Source organism: Myodes glareolus, chromosome 9 (assembly GCF_982192425.1).
Source record: "Myodes glareolus chromosome 9, mMyoGla1.1, whole genome shotgun sequence".
Classification (NCBI taxonomy): domain Eukaryota; kingdom Metazoa; phylum Chordata; class Mammalia; order Rodentia; family Cricetidae; genus Myodes; species Myodes glareolus.
Genome location: NC_142034.1, coordinates 89,888,146 through 89,909,324, shown reverse-complemented (window position 1 = coordinate 89,909,324; position 21,179 = coordinate 89,888,146). Strand labels below are relative to the sequence as shown.

At 46.1% G+C, this 21,179-nt stretch overlaps 1 protein-coding gene and 1 long non-coding RNA gene across 5 annotated transcripts in view; one reads left to right on the top strand and one right to left on the bottom strand.

Moving 5' to 3' along the window:
• The window catches only part of Lcp2 (lymphocyte cytosolic protein 2), a 56,877-nt gene that overhangs the window by 3,646 nt on the left and 32,052 nt on the right, over positions 1-21,179 (top strand). The window contains exons 1-3 of one of the 4 annotated variants that reach the window (XM_048436016.3): positions 10,265-10,770; positions 14,815-14,877; positions 18,289-18,335. In XM_048436016.3, the coding sequence (XP_048291973.2) occupies positions 10,693-10,770; positions 14,815-14,877; positions 18,289-18,335 (188 nt within the window). In that variant the 5' untranslated portion in view covers positions 10,265-10,692. Of the gene's footprint in view, positions 1-10,264; positions 10,771-11,527; positions 11,592-14,814; positions 14,878-18,288; positions 18,336-21,179 lie in introns of those variants that run through there. The other 3 variants (XM_048436015.3, XM_048436017.3, XM_048436018.3) reach the window with 3 other exon arrangements.
• On the bottom strand, positions 107-5,980 carry LOC125401684 (uncharacterized). Its single transcript, XR_007232432.3, has 3 exons — positions 5,515-5,980; positions 1,543-1,913; positions 107-1,293 (listed from the first exon to the last, which is right to left on the bottom strand). It is a non-coding gene; the product is annotated as an uncharacterized LOC125401684 (long non-coding RNA).

Here is a 21,179-nt window from a genome sequence, read left to right as displayed (position 1 = left end):
GCACGTCCTCTCATGTGTGTCAAATCATCTCTGTATGACTTGAACATCTAATGCAATGTAAACAATCATTAACTAAGTGCCTTAGAGAATATCAAAGAGAAAAGGGTCTGCGTGTCTGTAGCACAGATTTAATTATCTTCAGAATGTTTTCAATCTCCAATTTGTTGGCTCTATTGATACCAACCCATGTATAAAGAAGACTGAATACATATACAGGTACATTTATATGTGATGTAATCGCTATTACACATATCGTATAGAAGGATAAGCTATAGTTCTAAAAGAACTATACACACATAGGGCTTAAGGTTAGCCTGGCACAAAGTAAATATAAATGCCAATTAATTATCCATTATTCACCTGTTAGGTCGTTTTAGACCAACAGTGTTGTTTGTTCTTTGGCAGAAAGCAGATGATTAAAAATATTTGTTTAATGAATGAGTAAGTGAGCTGAATCAAGCATGGAGCTTTAACAATGGCAGTGGCTCTCTTGGGAGCCGAGCAAGAAGCCCAGCTGAGTGAAAAGTGCCGACAGCCCCCTGGGTCAACCGAAGACTGAGACAAATGGAAGAGAACATGGTTTCAAAAGAATTTTCTTGGGATGGGGCAGGAAGGAGCACTGTGGCCCAAGCAGAACATCCAGAACCATCACTAAAAGATGCCTAAGGCTGTCGCTGTGGAGCCAAGACCCGTTAGGACCCAGCTCTATATAATGGAAGCCTTTGGATACATGTCCCAGGGTTCAAAGAGTTAAACACAGCGTGGCACTGCGTTAGTGGACATTGCCGGTGTGTAAACAATCAAACAACATTGGTATGGGAAGCAGGTGACAAAACTGACAACGGTGGCTGATGAAGAGCCTAGCAAGATGCCCTGTGTCTTAGGTCTCAGGGTCTCTCGTCAGACAAAGTTAGAGGCTCTGAAGGAACACCTAGAGCTAACCCTGACTGTGCCCACGGCCCTCCTATTTCTTAAACAGAGAAGTAGGAACACAGTAGCCTCTTCCGTTGCCCTTTCTTCCTCTTCCAAGCCATGTTCAGGATGTAGCTGGCACATTCAGCCATGTGACTGCCACACAGTCAGGCGCTGGACTAAGCACGGTCTCCCTCTATTCACCTAGCAGAGATGCAGATCTGAGCTTCGCGCTAAGGCTTAGCACCCCTAGCATGAGTCATCTCGAGTCCTTCAGGGCCCAAGTAGGTCACGGGGTTCCTGTTGATGATTTCAAGTCATTCCAACTTTAAAAAAGGACTTCATCTTTCAGCAGTCTTCAGTCACAGTGGCATGAAGCTCCTGCAACCAAAAGACATTGTTTGATCAGCTTGTATGGTATCTATCTGTCTGTCTGTCATCTATCTATCTATCTATCTATCTATCTATCTATCTATCTATCTATCTATCTATCTATCTAGCCTGTTTAGTTGACTGCATGATGACATTACACTAGTCCAACTTAAAAGTACACCCACCCCAAGTGGTTATTTTATACAAGCTGTGAGGTTTTTAACCCGTGACAAGGGATAGAAGGGAAATTCTCCTCACCGCAAGGACATGCTCACTTAAGCTTCAGAGAGGCGCAAGCACTCAAAACTCGAAGTGTCCAGCTGAGCATCCTCTGGCAGCGCAGACTCTATCAGGAAGGGGCACGTGTTGCACTGCTCACCATGTAACTGAATAACCAGGATGCTCAATGACGATATCACTGCAGGCAAATGATCCCTTGGTCGGTAGTTTCCTGGTGTTTCTCTGCTGAGTTATTGTATGGATAGCATCTTCAGAGCCAGCATAAGCAGGTCATTGCTATTCTTGTATCAACACAGGGGTCAAAATGGGGAGGTTCTAGATCATGGACATATTGGTTGTGGAAGGTGGCTGTTGGGGACGAAGGCCAGTGTATCCAGCAGCTAGGGGAACTGAGGAGAAAGAAGATTGTTGGAGGTGGCACAGTGATAGGGTAGGTTTTTTTTTAAGTTAGTTGATGAATTAGTATTTCTGTTGCTACTATTATAACAAATTACATGGTCTTAGAGCAGTGGTTCTTAATGTTCCTAAAGTTGTGACCCTTTAATACAGTTTCTCGTGTTGTGGTGACCCTAGCCATAAAATTATTTTCATTGCTACTTCATAACTGTAGTTTTGCTACTCTTATGAATCATAATGTAAATATTTGGCATGCAACCCCAAAGGGGTCACGACCGACAGGTTGGGAACCTCTGAGATTTACCATAATACAAGCGTGTTATCATTTCAGACAAGAGCCCGATGCATCTCCTTGAGCTAAACTCAAGGGCGCTCTTCCTTTCTCCAAGTTCTATGACTGAATCATTTTCCTGGCCTTCAGTCGGTTCCAGAAGTCACCCATGTTTGGCTTGTGTGCCTTTCCACATCTTCATCGAGGCCAGCAGCATCATATCTCCCTGTCATTTATCATTGGACTTAGATCCTGTTGTTCGTTCTTCTCCCACCTTCTAGCAAGGACTGCCCTCAACAGCAAGCCAGGCAGCGTACCAGGCTTACCACTGCCTTCCACGAACTGCATTCGTTCCCCGTCCTTGTGGGAAACGAAAGCACAGAGAGAAAAAGTTGAGTGGGCTGCCCAAGCCACTCAGCTATAGGGTAGCTGTCGAGGGATTAGATGGTGTCATCCCAATGTCCTGGTCTGAGGCTCCACCCTTCTTAAGTTCTGGCTTTGGACAGAGAGGGAAGCTTAACCCTTTAAAAATTCCGAAGGAAGAAAAGCCAAGGCTGAGAGGCTGATTCTGCTGGAGCTGTGTCCGTCCTGTGGTCCCTGAGACACCCTGAAAGTTGCCAAAATATGAGCGAAAAAACTCTCTCTGTTAGAGGATGTTTCCATTTGAGGAATTCTGGGCTTGAGGCTGTTTGGCGAGACTTCCTGAATCACAGAGTGAATATACATACAAAACAGCCTGACTCTGTCCATTCATTGGTCACGGGATGGGAAGGGAACCGGGCAGGGAGAAGTGGCGGTAGGATAGAATACATCTGACCCGGGCTGGAGAGATGGCTCAGAGGCTAAGAATTCTTGTTGTTTTTTCTGAGGACACGGGTTCAGGTTCCAGCATCCCCTTAGTAGCTCATAACTGTCTATAACTCCAGTTCCAGGGGATCTGATACTCTCTTCTGGCTTCTGTGTGTCCTAGGATGCATGTGATGTACATATGCAAGCAAAGTACTCCTCTGCATAAAAATACAATTTTTTAAAATGAGAGAATTCATTGGCATGAGAAAGGGGATTACTGGGGTAGGAAGGTACAAGTTGGAGGGCAAGAGATTAGGGGAAGAAGATCTATTAAAACAATGTATTATACAAAGCACCATAATGAAATGAACTACTTTGTATGCTAATTGGAAGACTGGCCTTTTTTTTTTTTTTTAAGAGACCCTAGAGGTAGCAAGAAACAATGGTGTCAAGTGGTTGGGGAGGCGGAAGCTTGCTTATGAGAACCTGGTGCTTTTACTGGCCTAGCCCAAGTTTTATTTAGAGCTGGGAACCTATGTCATCTCCCTGCCTGAAGACCAAAAGGGGCCCCGTTCTGCTAACGGAGGCTGAAGCCGTGATGTGAGGAGTCTCACTCCCTAGCAGCAGGGCAACAGCAGCTGCTGAACTCAGTGAGCTGAGTGTGTGGCTGTCACATTCGCACACACTCTCCTGCCTACCTTGTGTTCTGACTTCTCACTAAAAGCAAACAGAGTTGCTATTTGCTGGGAACACGTGAGGAACAGGGGATTTTGTTACTGAAGCAGATGAGACATGTCAGGGAGAAGATTTACTCATCAACACAAGGAGGCAGGGACAGATTAAAGTACTCTTGAATTTTTATTCTTTAGGCATGGCCCCATGGTGCACTTGTTGCTCAGCATCATATAAACAGAGCTCCTCTGTCTAGCAGCAGCATCCCTGTTCCCTGCTAACATGTCTGATCACCCTCTGATGACACTCCACGGGAACTTTGCAGAATAAATCCTCACTATAGGATTACTTGTGTTTCTTTTGTATTAATTAATCAGCTACTGAGAGGATCATGGCATGCTAACACAGAAAGGAATCCCTAGCATTGTCCGGGGGAAAAAAATAAACTGGAAACGTCTCTGTGTGACACCAGGTGTAGCTCAGGTATGTAACACGAACAGCTTCATTATCAACGAAAGCACCATGAAGGATGCTAAGCGTTATTTGCACCCCACTAAAGACAAAAAGAGCTGGGGATGTAGCATCGCATGGTTCTGAGTTCAATCCTAGCTCTACTAAATAAAAATATAAAGATTGGGTGATTTTAAAGGGAGCTCAAGGTCAGACACTCTGCTGGTGGGGCTTAACCACCTGCCAGCCTGTTGTCTACTGTGTAGTTTACTCTAGGTGACCTCCTCTATTCCCTTTGATATTGTATGAACAAATTGGACAGTAATTTGCACCTGTTCTTGCAGGGCGAGGGCCTTGAGGATACAGGCATCAGAATGCCCGACCAGCAAGGTACCCCACCTGAAGGATCCAGGGCCTTCACATACCTGCAAGCACAGTTTTCAGAATCGAGCTTGGAATGCGAAGAGTCAGGCAGTGACTCCGGCCTCATTGGGCCCCCAGTGGGCAGGGTGGAATATGATGGTCTTTTTCCTTCCTCATTTCCCCCTTCTCCTCCAGCGCCTCACCTCCAAGTCAGCCTGGCACAGCGGAGCTGTGTCTCTCTGCTTGCAGTGCTGTGGTGTCCTTTGAAGAATGGCTTGTACCACAAACACAGTATCAGACTCGCTTGGCTTGCTCCTACTTTCTTACTACAGGACTTGTGCAAACATAGTGTGACCATCTTAGGAGAACCCAAAGGAAAAGAATTTCCAAGCATGGTGGACATGACCTGCAAGATCTGTTCTGTGTGAGCCTGGGGACTCCGCTGTAAGATTTCTACCCCTGGAAACCATGTCACTCTTGGCATCAGACCCCATATTCTTTTTTAAAAGGAAACAAACTATCTTTTTTTCATTATACATACCAATCCAAGTTCTCCCTCCCTCCCTTCCTCTTATTCCCTACACTTAGCCCCCAACCTCACCCCCATTCACTCCTCAGAGAGGTTAAGACACATTGCTTTGGGAAAGGTCTGAGGTCCTCCCTACTGTATCTAGGCTGAGCACAAAGAGAATAGGTTCTCAAAAAGCCAGTACAAGCAGTAGGAACAAATCCTGGTGCCACTGCCAGTGGCCCCTCAGTCTGCCCCAGCCTTGCCACTGTCAACCACGTTCAGAGGGACTAGTTTGGTCCTATGCTTGTTCCTGTCCAGTCCTGCTCATGTTGGTGAGCTCCCATTAGCTCAGATCGACTGTTTCAGTGGATGGACTCATCATACAGACCCCATATTCTACCTCTGGCTCTCTGTGCTTTCAGTAAGCAGGTAGTCTTCCTCCGCCTTTCTTTTGCATTTGTAAAGCGGGTCCACGTGCCAGAATCCCCTTGCATGCAGTGCTTGTGGAAGTTACACGGTATAATAAAGGCCCACCTACCATTCTTGTCTCCAAACCGTGGAGGTCCCCAGGAAGCGGTGGTAGACTTACTTTCTCGATGCTTTGACTTCACCTAAAACATACATGATCCCCTAATCTTGCTGTTCTTTCTAACCTCAAATCTTCCTTTCACCGTGAGAGGCTGTTGCCAGGGGCTTAAATACCTTTTGCTTTTTATTCTTGTGCTCCATCTCCCCCACCCCCCCGCCAATACTGCCACGTTCCGGCTTGTCCACAGAAGGAAGCAAAGGTTTCTCATCTATTAGGTAGAGAAGCTGGCCCCTCTCTCTTGCCCCTGCCAACAGCTACCGACCCTTCCTGGAGTTTGGGGAGTTTTCTCTCTGCAACATGCTTTTCTGAGTTCCGGCGACTGAAGTGAAACATGAGAGAGAAGACAAGGAGGTTTGACAGGAAGTCCAAAGAAGGACTTCCTCCTATTCACCTTGAACTTCTGAGGTACCTCAGCTGAACAACAAAGCCAGAGAACCAGAGCAAGGAGACTTAAAAAAAAAAAATAAAGAACAAAATTGTCAGCCACAAGGAAGTGGAAAATATTACCTACCGGTCCTTGCCTTGCCTAGGGCAGCCCACTCATATTTTCCTCCTGTGCTATCCATGGAAGGGGGAGGTGAGACCAGTGTCCAGGGCAGGTGGAAGGGAACGCTCAGAGACTGGGAGACAGAGTGAATGTTATCTGGAGAAGAACTGGAAGGGGCTGTGGAAGTCCGTGTTCACCATCTCCTATTGTGCAGTCCCAAGGAGTGCTAGGAAGTACTGGGCCTCCCCAGGTGATGGTTGCTGGGGTCCAGCCCCCATTAGCCTGCACTTTTTGGAAGGTATTTTTTGTTCTACACCATAGTGTGGTGTGTCATGTACCACGAAGGACCCTCCGAGGCTCTCCTTCATTGGATCCTATCGCTTTTTGTCATCCAGAATGATCCCATCAATGGGTGACATCTCTACTGCCTGCCTCTAAGCATGGTGGGGGAGGGGGATTTCCCTTAGCCTCTGCCCTAGGAAGGGCAACATATTCTCATGCACGAATCCCCTATTGTTCTCTCTTCTCTGGTCCTGATGCGACAGTTCCCCAGGATCCTTCCTCCACAGCACACACAGGAGCAGCGGCTCCCCAGTCTATTTTCTCACCTCTAACACTAGTCAGTAGGAAAGGCAGTCATGGCCCCTGCCCTGTGATTCTGCTGTGGGCTAGAGGGAAAGGGGGGTGGGTGGGTGCTGTGAATCTAGGCTTGGGGGAGGGAGGGAGGGAAGGAGGATGGGAGGGAGGGAGGGAGGGAGAGAGGGAGGGAGGGAGGGAGGGAAGAGAACCTCCACTGTCTGCCCCTGCATACTGCAAGCACTGCTTTTTTTCCCATAGCTTCTCGATGCCTATCTTGTTAGCCCCTGCCACTGCCACTGTCTCAGTGCTGTCTGTCTGTTGCTCTTACTTAACCTTGAGACATATGATTGGTCCTCTGTGTTTGCAGATTCTACATCCATGTGTTTCAACATGTTTAAGCATGGTTAAAACATTTTTAAACAACCGATTCCACACTGAATGTGGATAGAGTTTTTTTTTTTTTTCCTCGCCATGATTCCTGAAACAACAGAAAATCACAGCTACACACATAGCATTGGTATGTTTAGGTATTATGAACCTTCTAGAAGTGGCTCAAAATTATGTGAGAGGATATATATATATATATATATATATATATATCTGCACCATTTTGTATAAGGAACTTGAGCTCTGACAAATTTAAATACCTATGAAAGATTCAGAAACACTCTCTTGCTTTGTTTAACCTTTCAACCTATATCTTCATAAACAACTGGGCTTCTCTATCTGGTTCTGGTCAAAAGAGATGGGATGGGATCAGTTGCCCCATCCAAGAGGCTTCTTAGCTTGCAATGCTGGACCTTAGCTGGTCCCCACCTGCTACTCTGTTTCTTGCTCAAAGCCAACAGAATGACATCTTGGTAGGAACTGAGTTCTTGCCATCCTGATACCACTGCTGTCTTGGGATAAATGCGAAGCCTGCCCATTTCACATGTAAAGAGACCTAGTACGGAACAAGTGAGATGACATGCTATCACACACATTGTCCTGGTTTCCTGAGCGCTGTTCTTCAGAGTTTCCCTGCCTTGGGTGTTTCTGGAACACTTGCCAGACATAGGAGATGTGAAACCTAAAATTGTTGAGAAATCACCCAGGGATAGGAAGAGGACAGTCTTCAGGTCTGAAGCAACACACTTCCTCTTTCATCATTCTCTCTCTCTCTCTCTCTCTCTCTCTCTCTCTCTCTCTCTCTGTCTGTCTCTCTCTCTCCTGATGCTTTAACTGAGGTATTGGTCTGTGGTTCAATGGGCAGTGGACACAATGTGAAAGACAGATCAGCAAGTTGCTACCTTTTTGTGGACTGCAGACCATAAGCTGTCCCCATGAACACAGGGGCTACTGTACAAGCTCTGAAGACAGGCCTCGTTTGAATCCTGACTCTATTCTGGGCATCGTCAAAGCATCCCAGAACCTTGAGGAGGCAAATGGTAAGGGATAGTGACTCTGGACTCAAGTCTATTCTCAACAATACTGGAATGCACACCTACTTGGAGGATGTAGAGAGCAAGCAAATGGCTTCTCCACTCTGACTTTATTGTTCTCTTCAATGAAGCAGGAGTAATAACTGTGCCAGCCATTGGGAGGGTTGGTGTAAAGTTCTCGGCGCATCCTCTGACACACTGGAGGGGGTTTTCTGTGGTCTTGTGTCTCTATTACCTTCATTGTCATTGTCCTGGTTTCTGGATGCTGTAGCTACCTTGTCACTGGTCCCCATGGCTTGTTTGTCTTGGCCACTTTTTATTGAATAAAAATTACTTAACAATATTTTATTCTAGCTTCTGTTTTTCTGTTGTTTTTTACCCTGAATTGAGTGCACAATATTCAAAAACACAATTCTGACCAAAAATCAAAAACCCACTATTGCTTTTACTTTTAAGGATGATCTGGAATGCTTCTTTCCTCAGAATTTCTCTATTTTAAGAGACTTTTGTTGGTTGGTTGATTGATTGATTGATTGATTAATGAGGGCCAGAATCCTTACCTATCCATTCTCCTCTCTAAGACCCCTGCCGAAAGCCCAGTTCATCCCATGGTGTCTTCTTTACTCGAAAGTGATTTGGCTCCATTATGGCTGTCACACTGCTGATTTGAAAAACGAAGTAATGTCTCTCACTAGTCAGGGCATTTTGGAGCAGGAAGGCAGTGGTTCACTGAGCATCATCAGTTTGGTGATCACCTAATGTAGGCTACCTGGGTTGATGCCTTCCGCAGATCACCATCATGGACCCCTTCTTAGGGCTGGGTCTGGCACTGCATCTGTGTCTCATTTACACTCATAGGCAGGTCATGAGACAGCTACTAGAGGCAGCAGGGCTTTCTGTAGTGCGTATGAAAGGGAAAGCAAACATGACTGAAGCCACTCGTGCAAAACCCCCAGAAAGAGCATCTCAGGTACCAGCACTGGGATCGAGAGAGGTGCGCAGGTGTGCGTCTGTGCAGTCTGTATCTGCGGGCATGTATGTGCACATACATATGGACCCCTGGCTAATCTGTGTTTGCAGGTCGCCATATTGCATCAATACATTTGTTTTTAGCCTCAGGTCTCACTCACAGCCAGGGATTCCTTCAACCCATGAGATCTGCTCGGAGACTGTGACTGAAGGGTGATGCTAGAGATCCCCATCACCTGTCCTGGGAGGACAGACTCTTGGGCCAGCTATGTGGAAGACTCAATAGCAAAGGGAAGACACAATAGTAGAGAGAACAAAGTGAGGAAGCGCGGTGTATGGAAGGGGTTGTGTCATCAATAACAATTCTTTAAAATTTTATCTTTGTATTTGCCTAGAAAATGCATTGAAGTTGCATGTGTGTAGCCCCTCTGTTTGCCTGCCTTGCAGATAAGGAAACCAGTTACCTAGACTGTCACTGAAGAGACTATAGAAGGCCTGAACATGGCAAACATAGCTCTGGCAGGCCTTGCCTTTTCCCCCCATTGCCTCTGCCTTGCTAAAAACTGTTAAGTTACATTCCTAAAGCTAGAGTGGCCTCCTCTTCCTGAGGCTGGCTACCATTGTCCAGCTATCAAAGTCTTGAAGTCCAGAAATCAAAACCTCCTTTGGTTCACCTAATTAATATGCCCAATTAAAATGAAATACCTCACTCTAACACAGGATTTCACCCTTTACCTTTATAAACTGCCATTTTCCTATGGGCCAGGTCTGTCTCCTCTCTATCCAGAGGCAGTCTTTTGTTCCCTGGGACAAATACCCCTCCCCTCTCTCCTTCCTCCCTCATCTTATGTCCCCCATCCTAGTGTCTTATTCCCTGCCCCTTGTCCCTCCGGGTTAAGTAAATATCCTTTGTCCTGAGAACGCGGCCTTGGGGTGTCCTGAGTCCCTTCAGCCACTCCATACCCAAGACTGCAGTGCAGAAACACTCATATCAGAAGTGTAGCTGGTCCTCTGCATCCCAGAACCCTTAGCCACTTGGAGCCTGCCTACCTCGCTCACACTTATTCTAACACGAAGAAGCCGCTGAAGGTGCCCCTGCTTTCAGTGAAAACAAACTGGTGGGGTAGGAGGTTGGAAAACATGAAGAGACCATCTTCCTTCCCTCACAGTTCACTAGTGGATGAAATTACAGATAATTTTAGGGAAGTGTGAAAGGAGGCTCCTATCTGTATAGTCGCGGCCATGCAGGAATGTGGCGTCCAGCTTCGGGCGTCCGGAATTATCGTGGAGAAACAGTACTTGAACTGAGTTTAAGAGCCCACTTGCTTGGGGTATCCGGGCCAGTGGGGAATTACCCCTATCTCTCTCTGCATTGTGAGCCCCTAGAGCTGGCCCTTCCTTGTTTACTTATTTAGAAGTCAGCAGAGGAAGTGGTAAAGGAAACCGGCTGAGTCGTTTTCTGAGAAGAGACCATATTTGCTCACAGGGGAAGCCACTGCTTCTTGGGATCCGGCTACAGTGGTAGCGACGCCTGCTTGACAAGGGTGTTTCTGAGTGTAGTTGGGATTCAGAAGAGCTAAGGACACCTCAGAGCTTTGGATCTGGTTTTGTTCTCTGTTCATGGCTGCTGCAGCTCTCCCCGGCTTGTGAGCTTCTCCCTAAACAGCAGCCATGGCCTTGAAGAATGTGCCCTTTCGCTCGGAGGTCTTAGCCTGGAACCCGGACAGTCTAGCTGATTATTTCAGGAAGGTGAGTCTGTCGCTCTTGTGCTTCTTGTGGGGCCGATGTGCCTTCATGGGGTGGCCAGAGAGTGGAGGTGGAGTCTGGAAAGAATACGGAACGCATACAAAAAAACTGCGGAGCTACCAACTACAGCTGCCACCTTCCTGGGAGGCAGACAGACAGACTACTGAGCTTTCCGGGCAGTGTGTCCTATAGAGAAAGATAGCCGAGGGGGCCCTCCCATGTGTAAGCCCCTAGTACATAGAGGCACACATCCAGGGTTCCTCAGACTGTGTCCTATCAGACACAACCCTCTTACAGGTTGTAAGAGGTCAGAGTTACCATATTAATGATATACACTGGTGGTGTTGTGTCTCGCTGTCAATGTTTTGTTCAGCTGAAAAGTCAGCTCAGGAGTTTGAGCAGTTCAAAGCTCTCGAGTGTTATTGGGTTGGCTTGAATCCATGTCTATTTAGCTTTAAGGTATATTCTCTGAAATGCAGAGACTAGCTATGGTGCTATGGAGTCCCGGGCTAGGAAAAGAAACAGGCAGGGCAGGAGGGATGGGCAGAGGGCTGGATGAACAGTGGTATTGGGGCATCCATTGTTCATGATCCTGGAAGGGGGCAAGACTCTGGTTATTGACCACAGTCTCACTGGAGCTTAATGAGAATCCTTGAAAGTAGACATGAGTACCAGGACGGGACACAAAGGATGGGCTCAGCAGACTTAGAAATCAAGGAGGAGATAGTCAAGAGTCCTTGTTTTGTTACCTCCTAGTGAGGACCACATGTCTGCTTAGGCACATCCCAAGACACTTGATGCCTCTAAGCACCCATACAGAAGAGGTAAGCGGTCTTATGTAAAGCACGAGCTTCTATTGTCTCCATCCCTGCGAACTGGCCTCAAATTCCACTGATATGCCAGGCAGCGGGGAAGGTGAAGTCCTAAAACTAAGACCATAGAAGTCATCTATTATCCTCTTATTTTTTTTGAAGAAACAGAGACACAAAGAGTAGACTAGTCTCCTTGGGGTGTATAGTCAAACCTGCAATCCATACAGTGGTTCCTTCCCAACCTACGGAAGAAATTGTGATCATTCTGTACTGGGCAAGGCATGACAGGACCACTGTCCCACAGATCCTGTCATTTGCCACTTTTTGTAAACCTTATTTTAGTCACTTTCTCTCCTTTAATGTCTTTATAAGCTTCTCTCTCAACACTGTGGGTGGAAATATGATTAGACAACTGACTTTTTTGAAGCATGTTTTTAAACTGCTTTTCTTAACTAAAACCAAAGAAAGTGAGGGCAGATAGGTAAATTTTTCATAGTGGAGTGAAGTAGTGAATTATTTCAACAGAGTAATGGGAATGAAGTTAAGAATGAAGGCAGGGAAGTTTGGGGAGGGACCAAGAGGCCCAGAAAGCTCCCATTATTCAAGTGTTAACTAAGATGTTATGTAATCCCATGGTGCCACAGATAATGCATAGGTTAAGTTCCCTTCAGTACAGGGTGGGCCTTGGGTAGGCCAAGTGTACATCTCTCTGCTTGAATTAAGGGAAGAGGGAGTTTTATTCTTGGGGATCACGGACCTTGGAAAAAGCCACACCCCAGGGACAGGCCTCACCTTCTAGAGGGAAAGAATCAAGAGTAGGAACAAAGAAGCTGAGGGGTAATTGGTGATGTTAGAAGGATCAGTCCCCTGCCACAGACACAGATGAGATGCTTCAGACCCCAAACTCATTGGTCCCCAGAGAAGACACTCTGTGAAACGAACACAGAATCACTTAAAGATGCTCCTGAAGGTCGGTGTGCCTTTTAAAGGATTGACCAGCAAGTGAGATGTCTACAGAAGCTGTTGGGTTGGGCCACTGAGACTACTACCCAGTTCTGGAGTCAGACACGCCTTGTTTGAGTTGTACTCTTTCCAGTTAGCTTGGGGACTTAGTTTCCCTCAGTTACCTTGCTTACCTAAACAGTGAAACAGAGGTATTAACAGTAACTAACCAGACAAGATGGAGGTAAGGTTGAAAGTAAACACATGTGTGTTCCATGTCCTACCTCACCTTTATCCCACTCTTCTAACCAGAGCCTGACTGGGGAGGCTGAGGCAGGGTGGCGAGGTTTTGTGTCAGATTATCTCAGACATGTGTGGCTTACCCTGTACTGGGGATGGAAATCATGAGGATTAAACCCATGGTCAGCTTGTTCCTAACTCCTCCAACTGGTTTAGGCCTAGCAGGGGAGCATTCCCAGCTATGAAGTATATTTACTGGCTCACAGTCATGCATTCTAACCCTGTTGAGTTTCTACCTCCCTGTGTGACCTTAAGCCAGACCTTTTTTCTCTCTGGGCACCAGTTACCACCATCTACACAGCCATTCGGTCAGTGCCAAGATTGGTATCTTGGGTGCTAAGGAAAATTACTTAGGGTACTTGCTGAGATGCAGATTTTAGGTCCCAAGACTCGGGTCTTACTGGACTACATAAACTGTCTAGGTTCAAGGCTTGAACTCTATCTTTGGTTTAGAGTCAGAACTGGCATCTGCAGAGCTGGCGATGCATCTGATAGTGATCACAGCGAAATGAGTTAAAGGAAGTTGGCAAACCTGCTACACACCCTGCCCGTGGGTCAAGGAGACAGCAGCAAGCTGCAGATGCGGCCTGCCCTCAGCATTGACCTATACGTCAGCTTCCCAAGTGCGATGCTCATTCTTCCCTTCTAGGCAAGGAGGTGACAACAAGTGTATTTTAAAATTATTATTATGGAGACGGGTTCTTGGAGTTTAGCCCAGGCTGCTCTCGGACGGATGGACAGCAATCCTGTCTTCCTGCCTCACTCTCCTAGGTGCTGAGATCAGAGGTGTGTGCCAATGCATCCAGATATATTTACTTTTTACATTATCTGGAAAAGGGGTCATAAGATAAGAAATTTGTTTTAAAATTTTCTCCCAAGAAGGTTGAACTAGCTGTTTGTGAGAAGCATATAAGGTCCTCAGAGAAAAATATTTTACCTTAAATACACCGGACCTCAGGTAGAGGTATTTCTGATGTGAAGCTTTGAGCTACTGAGGACAAACTCAAGTGGATGTATATGAACAGTCATAGGTTAGCTTCGAGAAATCACCAACAACTTAAGGATACTTACCTCTGTTGATGCTATCATTCTGCTCTGGGAATTTGATTTCAACACTTTATCTTACATAGAAAGAAGCTAGGCAAAAGTATGTCCACTGTGCAGTAATATGCTATCTGGACGGGGCACTTGGATACGCGCCCAATCGCTCACTGTATGCTCTTATGTATGTAACACTGTTCCTCAAAGATTCTTCTTCATGGAAACATTAAAGTCAAGTCCCAAAGCTTGGTTGACACCTAAGTCACCTTCCACCCATGCATGTTTCTTAGCTCTCTGTGTCTCTCACCCTTCACCCATGAAACTGGGGGATCAAGTGACTTACTGCTGCTTTGGGGTGGGAGCAGGGCCTGTCACATGTAGCGTAGCCAGTGCTAACTAGCAGCTGCTGATCTCGTTGCTAAACTGGCGGCCAGGGAAATGACCTGAGCCTTCAGCAGTTTAAAATTAAGAGTACCAGACACTGTTTAGGTTGTTACTTTAGGTCATTTAAGAGATTAAAAAAAAAAAGTCAGTCTAGCAAGACTGAATGAACATGAGCTGACTCCTCCATCAGCAATGGGCTAGGCATAAATAACTGGGTGGTCACTAAGATTATTTTGGGGGACATAAGACAGAGGCTGGTGTTCGGTTTTTCTGTCATTTCTTTCCTACTTTCTTGACTACGATATAACCACCCTTCTTGGACTTTGAAGACTGTGTTTCCAGAGGTTCTGGTCCCAAGGACTAGAGTGTACAATTTCTCCATTTCAGACACTGCCAGGAGGGTAGTGAAAGTATGGCTGAAGTGGGGACCTGGCCCCTCTGTTAGACAAAGGATCAGGAAGGGGCTGGCTAGCCACAGGCACCGCAGATTGCTAAGCTCCGGGGGAGGAGAAGAAGGGGGAACACAGTGGCCCGTGGCACTGACAGCATCGTGTGTTTCTCTGTGCAGCTGAACTACAGGGACTGTGAGAAGGCCGTGAAGAAGTACCACATTGACGGCGCTCGGTTTTTGGTAAGCTCTGCCCTGTCCCATATGCTGAAGCTAAAAACGTACTGATTCTGTCCAACAGCTACAGGGTCAACCAATCTCTCTGGTCCCTGAGGTCAATGTCTGTGATCAGTGTTCCACTAAGCCCTTCATTTAGATCAAAGAGTTGGTAGGTCTCTCCCACAAACTCACAGTGCCTTGTTCAGGAGCCTTGTAAGCTCTTCTATAGGCAATAAGATAGACTCCAAAGACATACATTATATGTATACATATACTCCCCCCCCCACACACACACCTTGAGATTCTACCCAACTGCCATGTACATTCTTGAGAAGGCCGGAGTGGGAGATAGCATTGAAGAACTGGAGATGTACACTCGTGGTTGCTAACTCTGCATACACATCCACTGAGCGGACTGAAAGGGTGGCCACCCTCCATCTCCATCTCCTCCTTATTACAGAGCATGCCTGCCGACTGTCAAACAAACATGTGATGGCGATCTCCACGCTCTTGTAAAATTACACACGCTTCAAATAGAGGCTCATGGTTCAGGTTCACGCTGAACTCGCATCACCAAAGGGAAAGTGACTCAGTTCAGACGAAGGCAGAGGCTCTTGGCTGTCAGGCAGGTGGCCAGGTCATTTCCCAGAAACCACGCCTTGCTTGTGCGTTAAGAGCAAACTCTAACTATTCCTAGCCATCCGTTCTGGGCACTTCGCTTCGCTCTTTAAAAAGGGAAGGAAATGAATTTGAAGGTCTTATGGGAGATGTTCTCAGATTCCGAGTGTTAGGGCAATTGGAAGGAGCTTGACCACGAGGCTTCATCTGCTGCAGCTTGCTGCACAGCATGCCAATGCCTTTCTCCCACAGCATCCCAGCCCTGCTCCGCTTCAAGTTCTTTAGCGTTGGTGCCCCCACTGCCACCTGCAATTTTTCTCCCCCTTTCTGGGAGTCTCTGAAGTCTCATGTGGAGATGAGTTCATTTTCCATCCCAGATAATGTCAGAGATATCATTAACATAAGAAAAAAAAATACCTTCACAGAGGCCTTCAACCACCTCAATTACAAATGTGGAAATATATGCACAGATGTGCTTTTTGTCTTAAGTCACAAACCTAATGATTAAACCAAAGCATGCTTAGCCCTATACTGTGCAGGCTTTGTTGTTGTTACTTTGTTCATGCTGAGCTTTGAATAGATAGAATTCCCTCAGTTTTATTGTTGCTGTTCTTGCAACTACACCAAACTTGTATGCTTCATTCTGATGCTGTAGCACTGACAAAAGAGACAGCACTCTGAGCACAGAGGGAGGGCAACATCTTTGAAGAGGGTTCTGGTTGCCCTGTTGTCCTGGCTAAAACTTGAGTAAGCATCTGTCCCCTGTCCCCAGTTCCCCTTTGCTTCGTCCTCTGCTGACTGCACACACTGTGCTGGGTCACAGTGGGGGGAAATAGTGGCTCTTCTCAGCTGTGTGACTCTCCCCCAACACGCCGTGTGAGTGTCAGGCCTGAAATGACTCTAGAGGATGGATGGTTGTTTTCTCGGTTGAGAGATAGAATCTGAACAGCCATCTCCTCTGTTCCCATCTCTGGAACCTACTAATCTTCCAGAGAAAGCAGCGCATCCTGCTCACTCTGTGAACAGGGCAGGAGGAGCCAGAGACTAGGGTGTAGAACCTAGTGTCTGTCCCAGCAACTGGGGTACTCCGAAATGCACTGTGCTCTGAGCTCACTTTGAAAGTCTTGATCCAAGCTTGAGTTACTCATCTCACACCACTGCCGGCTCTGGAAGACCCAGGACTATTCTGCTATTGAAAGCAACAGTGTTGGCTATGCCTACTTCCCCTCCTTCTTCCCCTCCCCCTTTCCTCATTCCTTCCGTTTCTTCCTTCCTTTTTCAATGTGGGAGCTAATAACCACCCCCCTTTCAGTCTTAATGACACTTTTTTTTAACATGGGGAAGAATGGTGAGAAATGGGGATGCTGTACTTTGAAAAGGTGTATGACATGAGGGATGTACTTGCTGGGTTAACTGGGCCATATATGTGGTCTTTCTCAAGCAATAAGACATGTACAAGTGGACACTCAGGGCTGAGCGACTCTGGAGGAAGCCCTGAACTTAGGCCCCATTCAGCCTATGGAAAACTGGCTACTCCACCTCTACGTGTGTGTGTGTGTGTGTGTGTGTGTGTGTGTGTAATATTGTATGTATAGTGCATATATGCATTACATATATGTGTGTATACACACATATAGCAGAGAAAGAGGGGAAGGCAGAGAGTAAAGAAAGCATGGTACTTGGTGAATATGTCCTTATTTCTTTTGCAAAAAATATAGTGAAAAATAACCATTATTCTGGAGATCTTATCCAATAGACTGCAGATTACACCTTACTGCCCACAAATGAGTCGTGAATCCACCATCTCCAAGGTAACATGGGGAGTTAAATATTTTGCACACACAGATTTCCCACCCTGAACTAAATTCAGGTTCTGATAGTAAGGAAGATGGAAAGAATGGACATTGAGAGACAAGCAGCCATGTCTACCACCTTGCTCCTCTGCCAGGGGCCTGGTTTGTAGCTATGTCCTCTACGGACCTCTTTCCCGAACTCAGCGTAAAATCGTGCTTCTGAAATTCATAAATCTAACTTCAATAAAGTTTAGCTCAGGATTGTTGGAGGGTTTTGAAGGAAGCGGGGGTGGGGAAGCTTTATCAAACAACAAAACTCCCAAAGCCTGTTTCAGCATTTCTCATCTTCCTTCCCAACTGTTGGCCATGGTTTAGAAGCCTTCTTTCTTTCTCAGCATCCTCCTCTCCCGTCCCCAGTCATACTCATGTGTGTCTTCTCTTTCCTCTCTTCCTCAACTTCTTCAGTTTGTGTCCTCCTCTCAGACACCTCTATAGTGTCCCTCTGGAAGACCCTAATACCTTTAACTCATCACACCATACTCCACCTTCCCGGTATAAGGTTTTTCCTTCATCCTTTTGCTATAACTCAGATGGCTTGACAGGGCCCTGGTCAGAAAACACACCACAGGCTAATAATAAAGGCTGGACCGAATGCTCCAACAATCACCTGGCCAAGACACCTCAGTCCTAGATCCTCTGATGACATGACACCCTAATTGCTCCCTTCCCATGCTGAGATGACTAGGGACATAAACCACGGGGTGAAACTATAGGGAACAGGTTGCCAAATTTTGCCCATGAAACAGATTCTGTTTGTTTTCACAGATTTAACCCGTGTTTGTTTACTAAAGTCATTTTTGTTTATAATTCAGGAAATTTTGCCTAAGATTTCAGTTTGAGGATTCCCTAGTAAAGCTAAGGGCGTTGCAGTGACTGTGGTTCTCTGTCTGCTCCCTTCTTAGCCACCTGACCAGGGCCCCTCCTGTGTGCTTTAACCTGCCTGTCGTGTGTCTCTTCTTTCCAGAACCTGACAGAAAATGACATCCAGAAGTTCCCTAAGCTGAGGATGCCGTGAGTAAACCCCTGATGGACAGCAGGGTGGGGAGCAGGTTGAAATAAAGACCTGTTCAGGGAAGACTGGGTCAGGGGTGTGTGTGTGCGTGTACATGTGTGTATGGAGGCTGAGGACAATAGCTGTGTATGGGGAAGAGGAATTGCAGGATGAGTTAGGAGGAAGTAGCAGATCCAGTGGTGCTAGTAGTGGATTGTGTGTTTCACTTCCTGTCTCTCTGAGGGATGGCTTGGGCCTGTGAACACAGTACCAAAGTGAAGAGACCCTACGGTTTCATCATGGTATCCTTTAAAAGATTTATTTCATGTTAAAATTATGTGTTTGTCTGTATGTTTGCATGTGGGTATGTACATGAGAGCAAAGGTATAGACGTATAGAATGTGCCAAGTCTCGTGGAGCTGGAGCTACAGGAAGTTGTGAGGCACCTGATGTGGCTGCTGGGAACGGAATCTGTGCCGTCTGTGAGAGCAGTACATGGCCTTCACTGCTGAGTCATCTGTCTAGCTCCTCGGGGCATCTTCACTGACTCATTGGTTTAAGATTTTGAGACCGCTGTTTCTTGGTTAGTAAAATGAACGTGGACCCAAATAAAGAACGACAAGGGAAATAATTTTATTTGTCAATACCGATTTCTTGAGATGGCTGCTATTAGTGTAAAGAAGAATGTAGAGAAAAAGGAGCTGTGATTGATTAATAATGTCTGCCCTGGGTGCTGAAATGGCAAGCGGCGGTGTACATTTTGTAACATGTATTTTTCATCGTCCTAGTGGAGGCTTCACATGCTCAGACACAGAGGTCGGGCAGGTGACATAAATGTACAAAGTAGGAGAGGTTGTAAACACAAACCCCCGCTGATTTTATCTTTCTTTGTGTTATCCCTGAATCTGAGTGTCTCTAGAGAAATATTTTTGCACTAAAACAAAAATAGGAAATTATGATTTTAGAGATAATTAGTACAAAGGTTGATTGATGGTTAAACAATAGCAGGTAATGTTGGTTGTGGCAAATCATGTATCATATGTTCCATTCCGAAAGATCTGCAGTCACTCAGCTCTAGTCAATTTGTACCCAACGATGACTAATCTTCAAGTTGATCAAAGAAACATGAGTTCAAATGTTCTGTGTCTCAAACTTTTCAATACTGATTCAAACGTTTTTAAACATTGTGACAGTCAGCCTAAAGCTACTCATGGGCTACATGTGCTTTTGGTGCTAATGGTTTGAAACATCTACTTCTGGCATTCCCTAGAGTTCCTTCTCTCTTGCTCTAAGGGATCTATCAGGATCAGCACCACTTATTGCTTCAGGCATGTCTGCTGAGGGACGTCCTGCGGACAAAGGGCTGTGGTTTTATAAGAGTACAGGCACGGGACAGTCCCACGAGTGAATGAATGGGTTTCAGTTAAAAGTCAGGCACTCAGGAGTCCAAATTGATGGCCACAGCCTCAGCCTCAGATACTTTAGGTTTTGCTCTTCTTATGTTTAAAAAATCATCAAAAGTTTCACAGAATCTACTTTCTCCAAACAGCAACAGGAAAGTATAATTCTAGGTTCACATTCTATTGGGGCAGCAGCCGGGCGGAACCTGATGTCCAAACTCCCATTTAAATGGGTCTGATAAGTTTGTTGTAGTTCTCACTAAGAGAATCAGCAACTTCCTGTGCTCACCTTCAATTTCCAATCTCCTGTCCAGGGCAAAGAGAACAGGAAAAGCCTGAATCTGATGGATTCTCGAGTTGAGACTCCAGGAGATTAGAGTTCCATTAGCCTGAGAGGAGAGAGCTGGATAGGAAATGTCCCGGAACACTTTCCAGGGGCCCTCTCTAGTAGGGCTGGTCAGCCTATGCATGGGAGGAAGCCTGTGTCTGCCCGAAGACCTATATAATTAGAGAGGTAACAGAAGAGAGAAGGTTGAAAATGGCGCGTTTCAACCAGTCAGGTGTCAGGGTGCCCAGACTCAGTCACCAAGGAGAGTGTACAAGAAGGCCTTGCCTCCGAAATGAAGAAGGAACAGACCTAATCTGAAACCTTTTCTGGCTCAGCCTGGTGAATCTTATAAACAAGGTGAAGACAACGCAGACTGCTTCCAAGCAACTTTACTACATTCTCAAACAGAACTCGAATATGCAAGAGTATCCACCATCAAACGAAAATAGAGTGTGTCAGACCTAATCAATAACAGGCAAGGAAATAAACAAGAAACTATGACCCACAATGGAAAAAAATAGACATATTGAAACCGATCCATGACTGACCCAGATAGCTGGATCTATCAAAAGAGAGCACTGTAAGCTGGACTCTGGGTGCCCAAAGTCAAACCGAGGCACAGGAAGCAAAATCAGATCTGTGTAGAAACTCTAGCGATGAAAGTATCCGGGATGAGGGGCTAACTGCTGAAGTTTCCCCAGAAACTAGGTTTTGCAGAATCACACCTCAGTGTCCTACTTTCTTCTCTGCTGCTGTCAGCAACACTACAACAGCAGCTTAGTGGGGAAGGAGTGATTTTGATTGGCAGGTCATAATCCCTTATCAGGGGAGCCAAGGAAGGAGCTCAAAGCAGGAACACGGAGGCAGGAACTGAAACAGAGACCTTTGAGGAACAAAAAATTGCTTATAAGCTTGCTCCCAGACTCGCAGTCAGCGGCCGTTTTTATACTTCCCAGACTCATGTTCCCAGGGGTACCACTGTCCACGGTGGGCTGAACCTTTCTCCACCAATTAGCAATCAAGAAAATGCTCTACATTCTTGCCTGGAGGCAGTTCCTTGGGTGAGGTTCCCTCTTCTCTGGTATCTCTGGTCTGTGTCAAGTTAACAAGTAACCAACCGAGCCACTGAACACGAA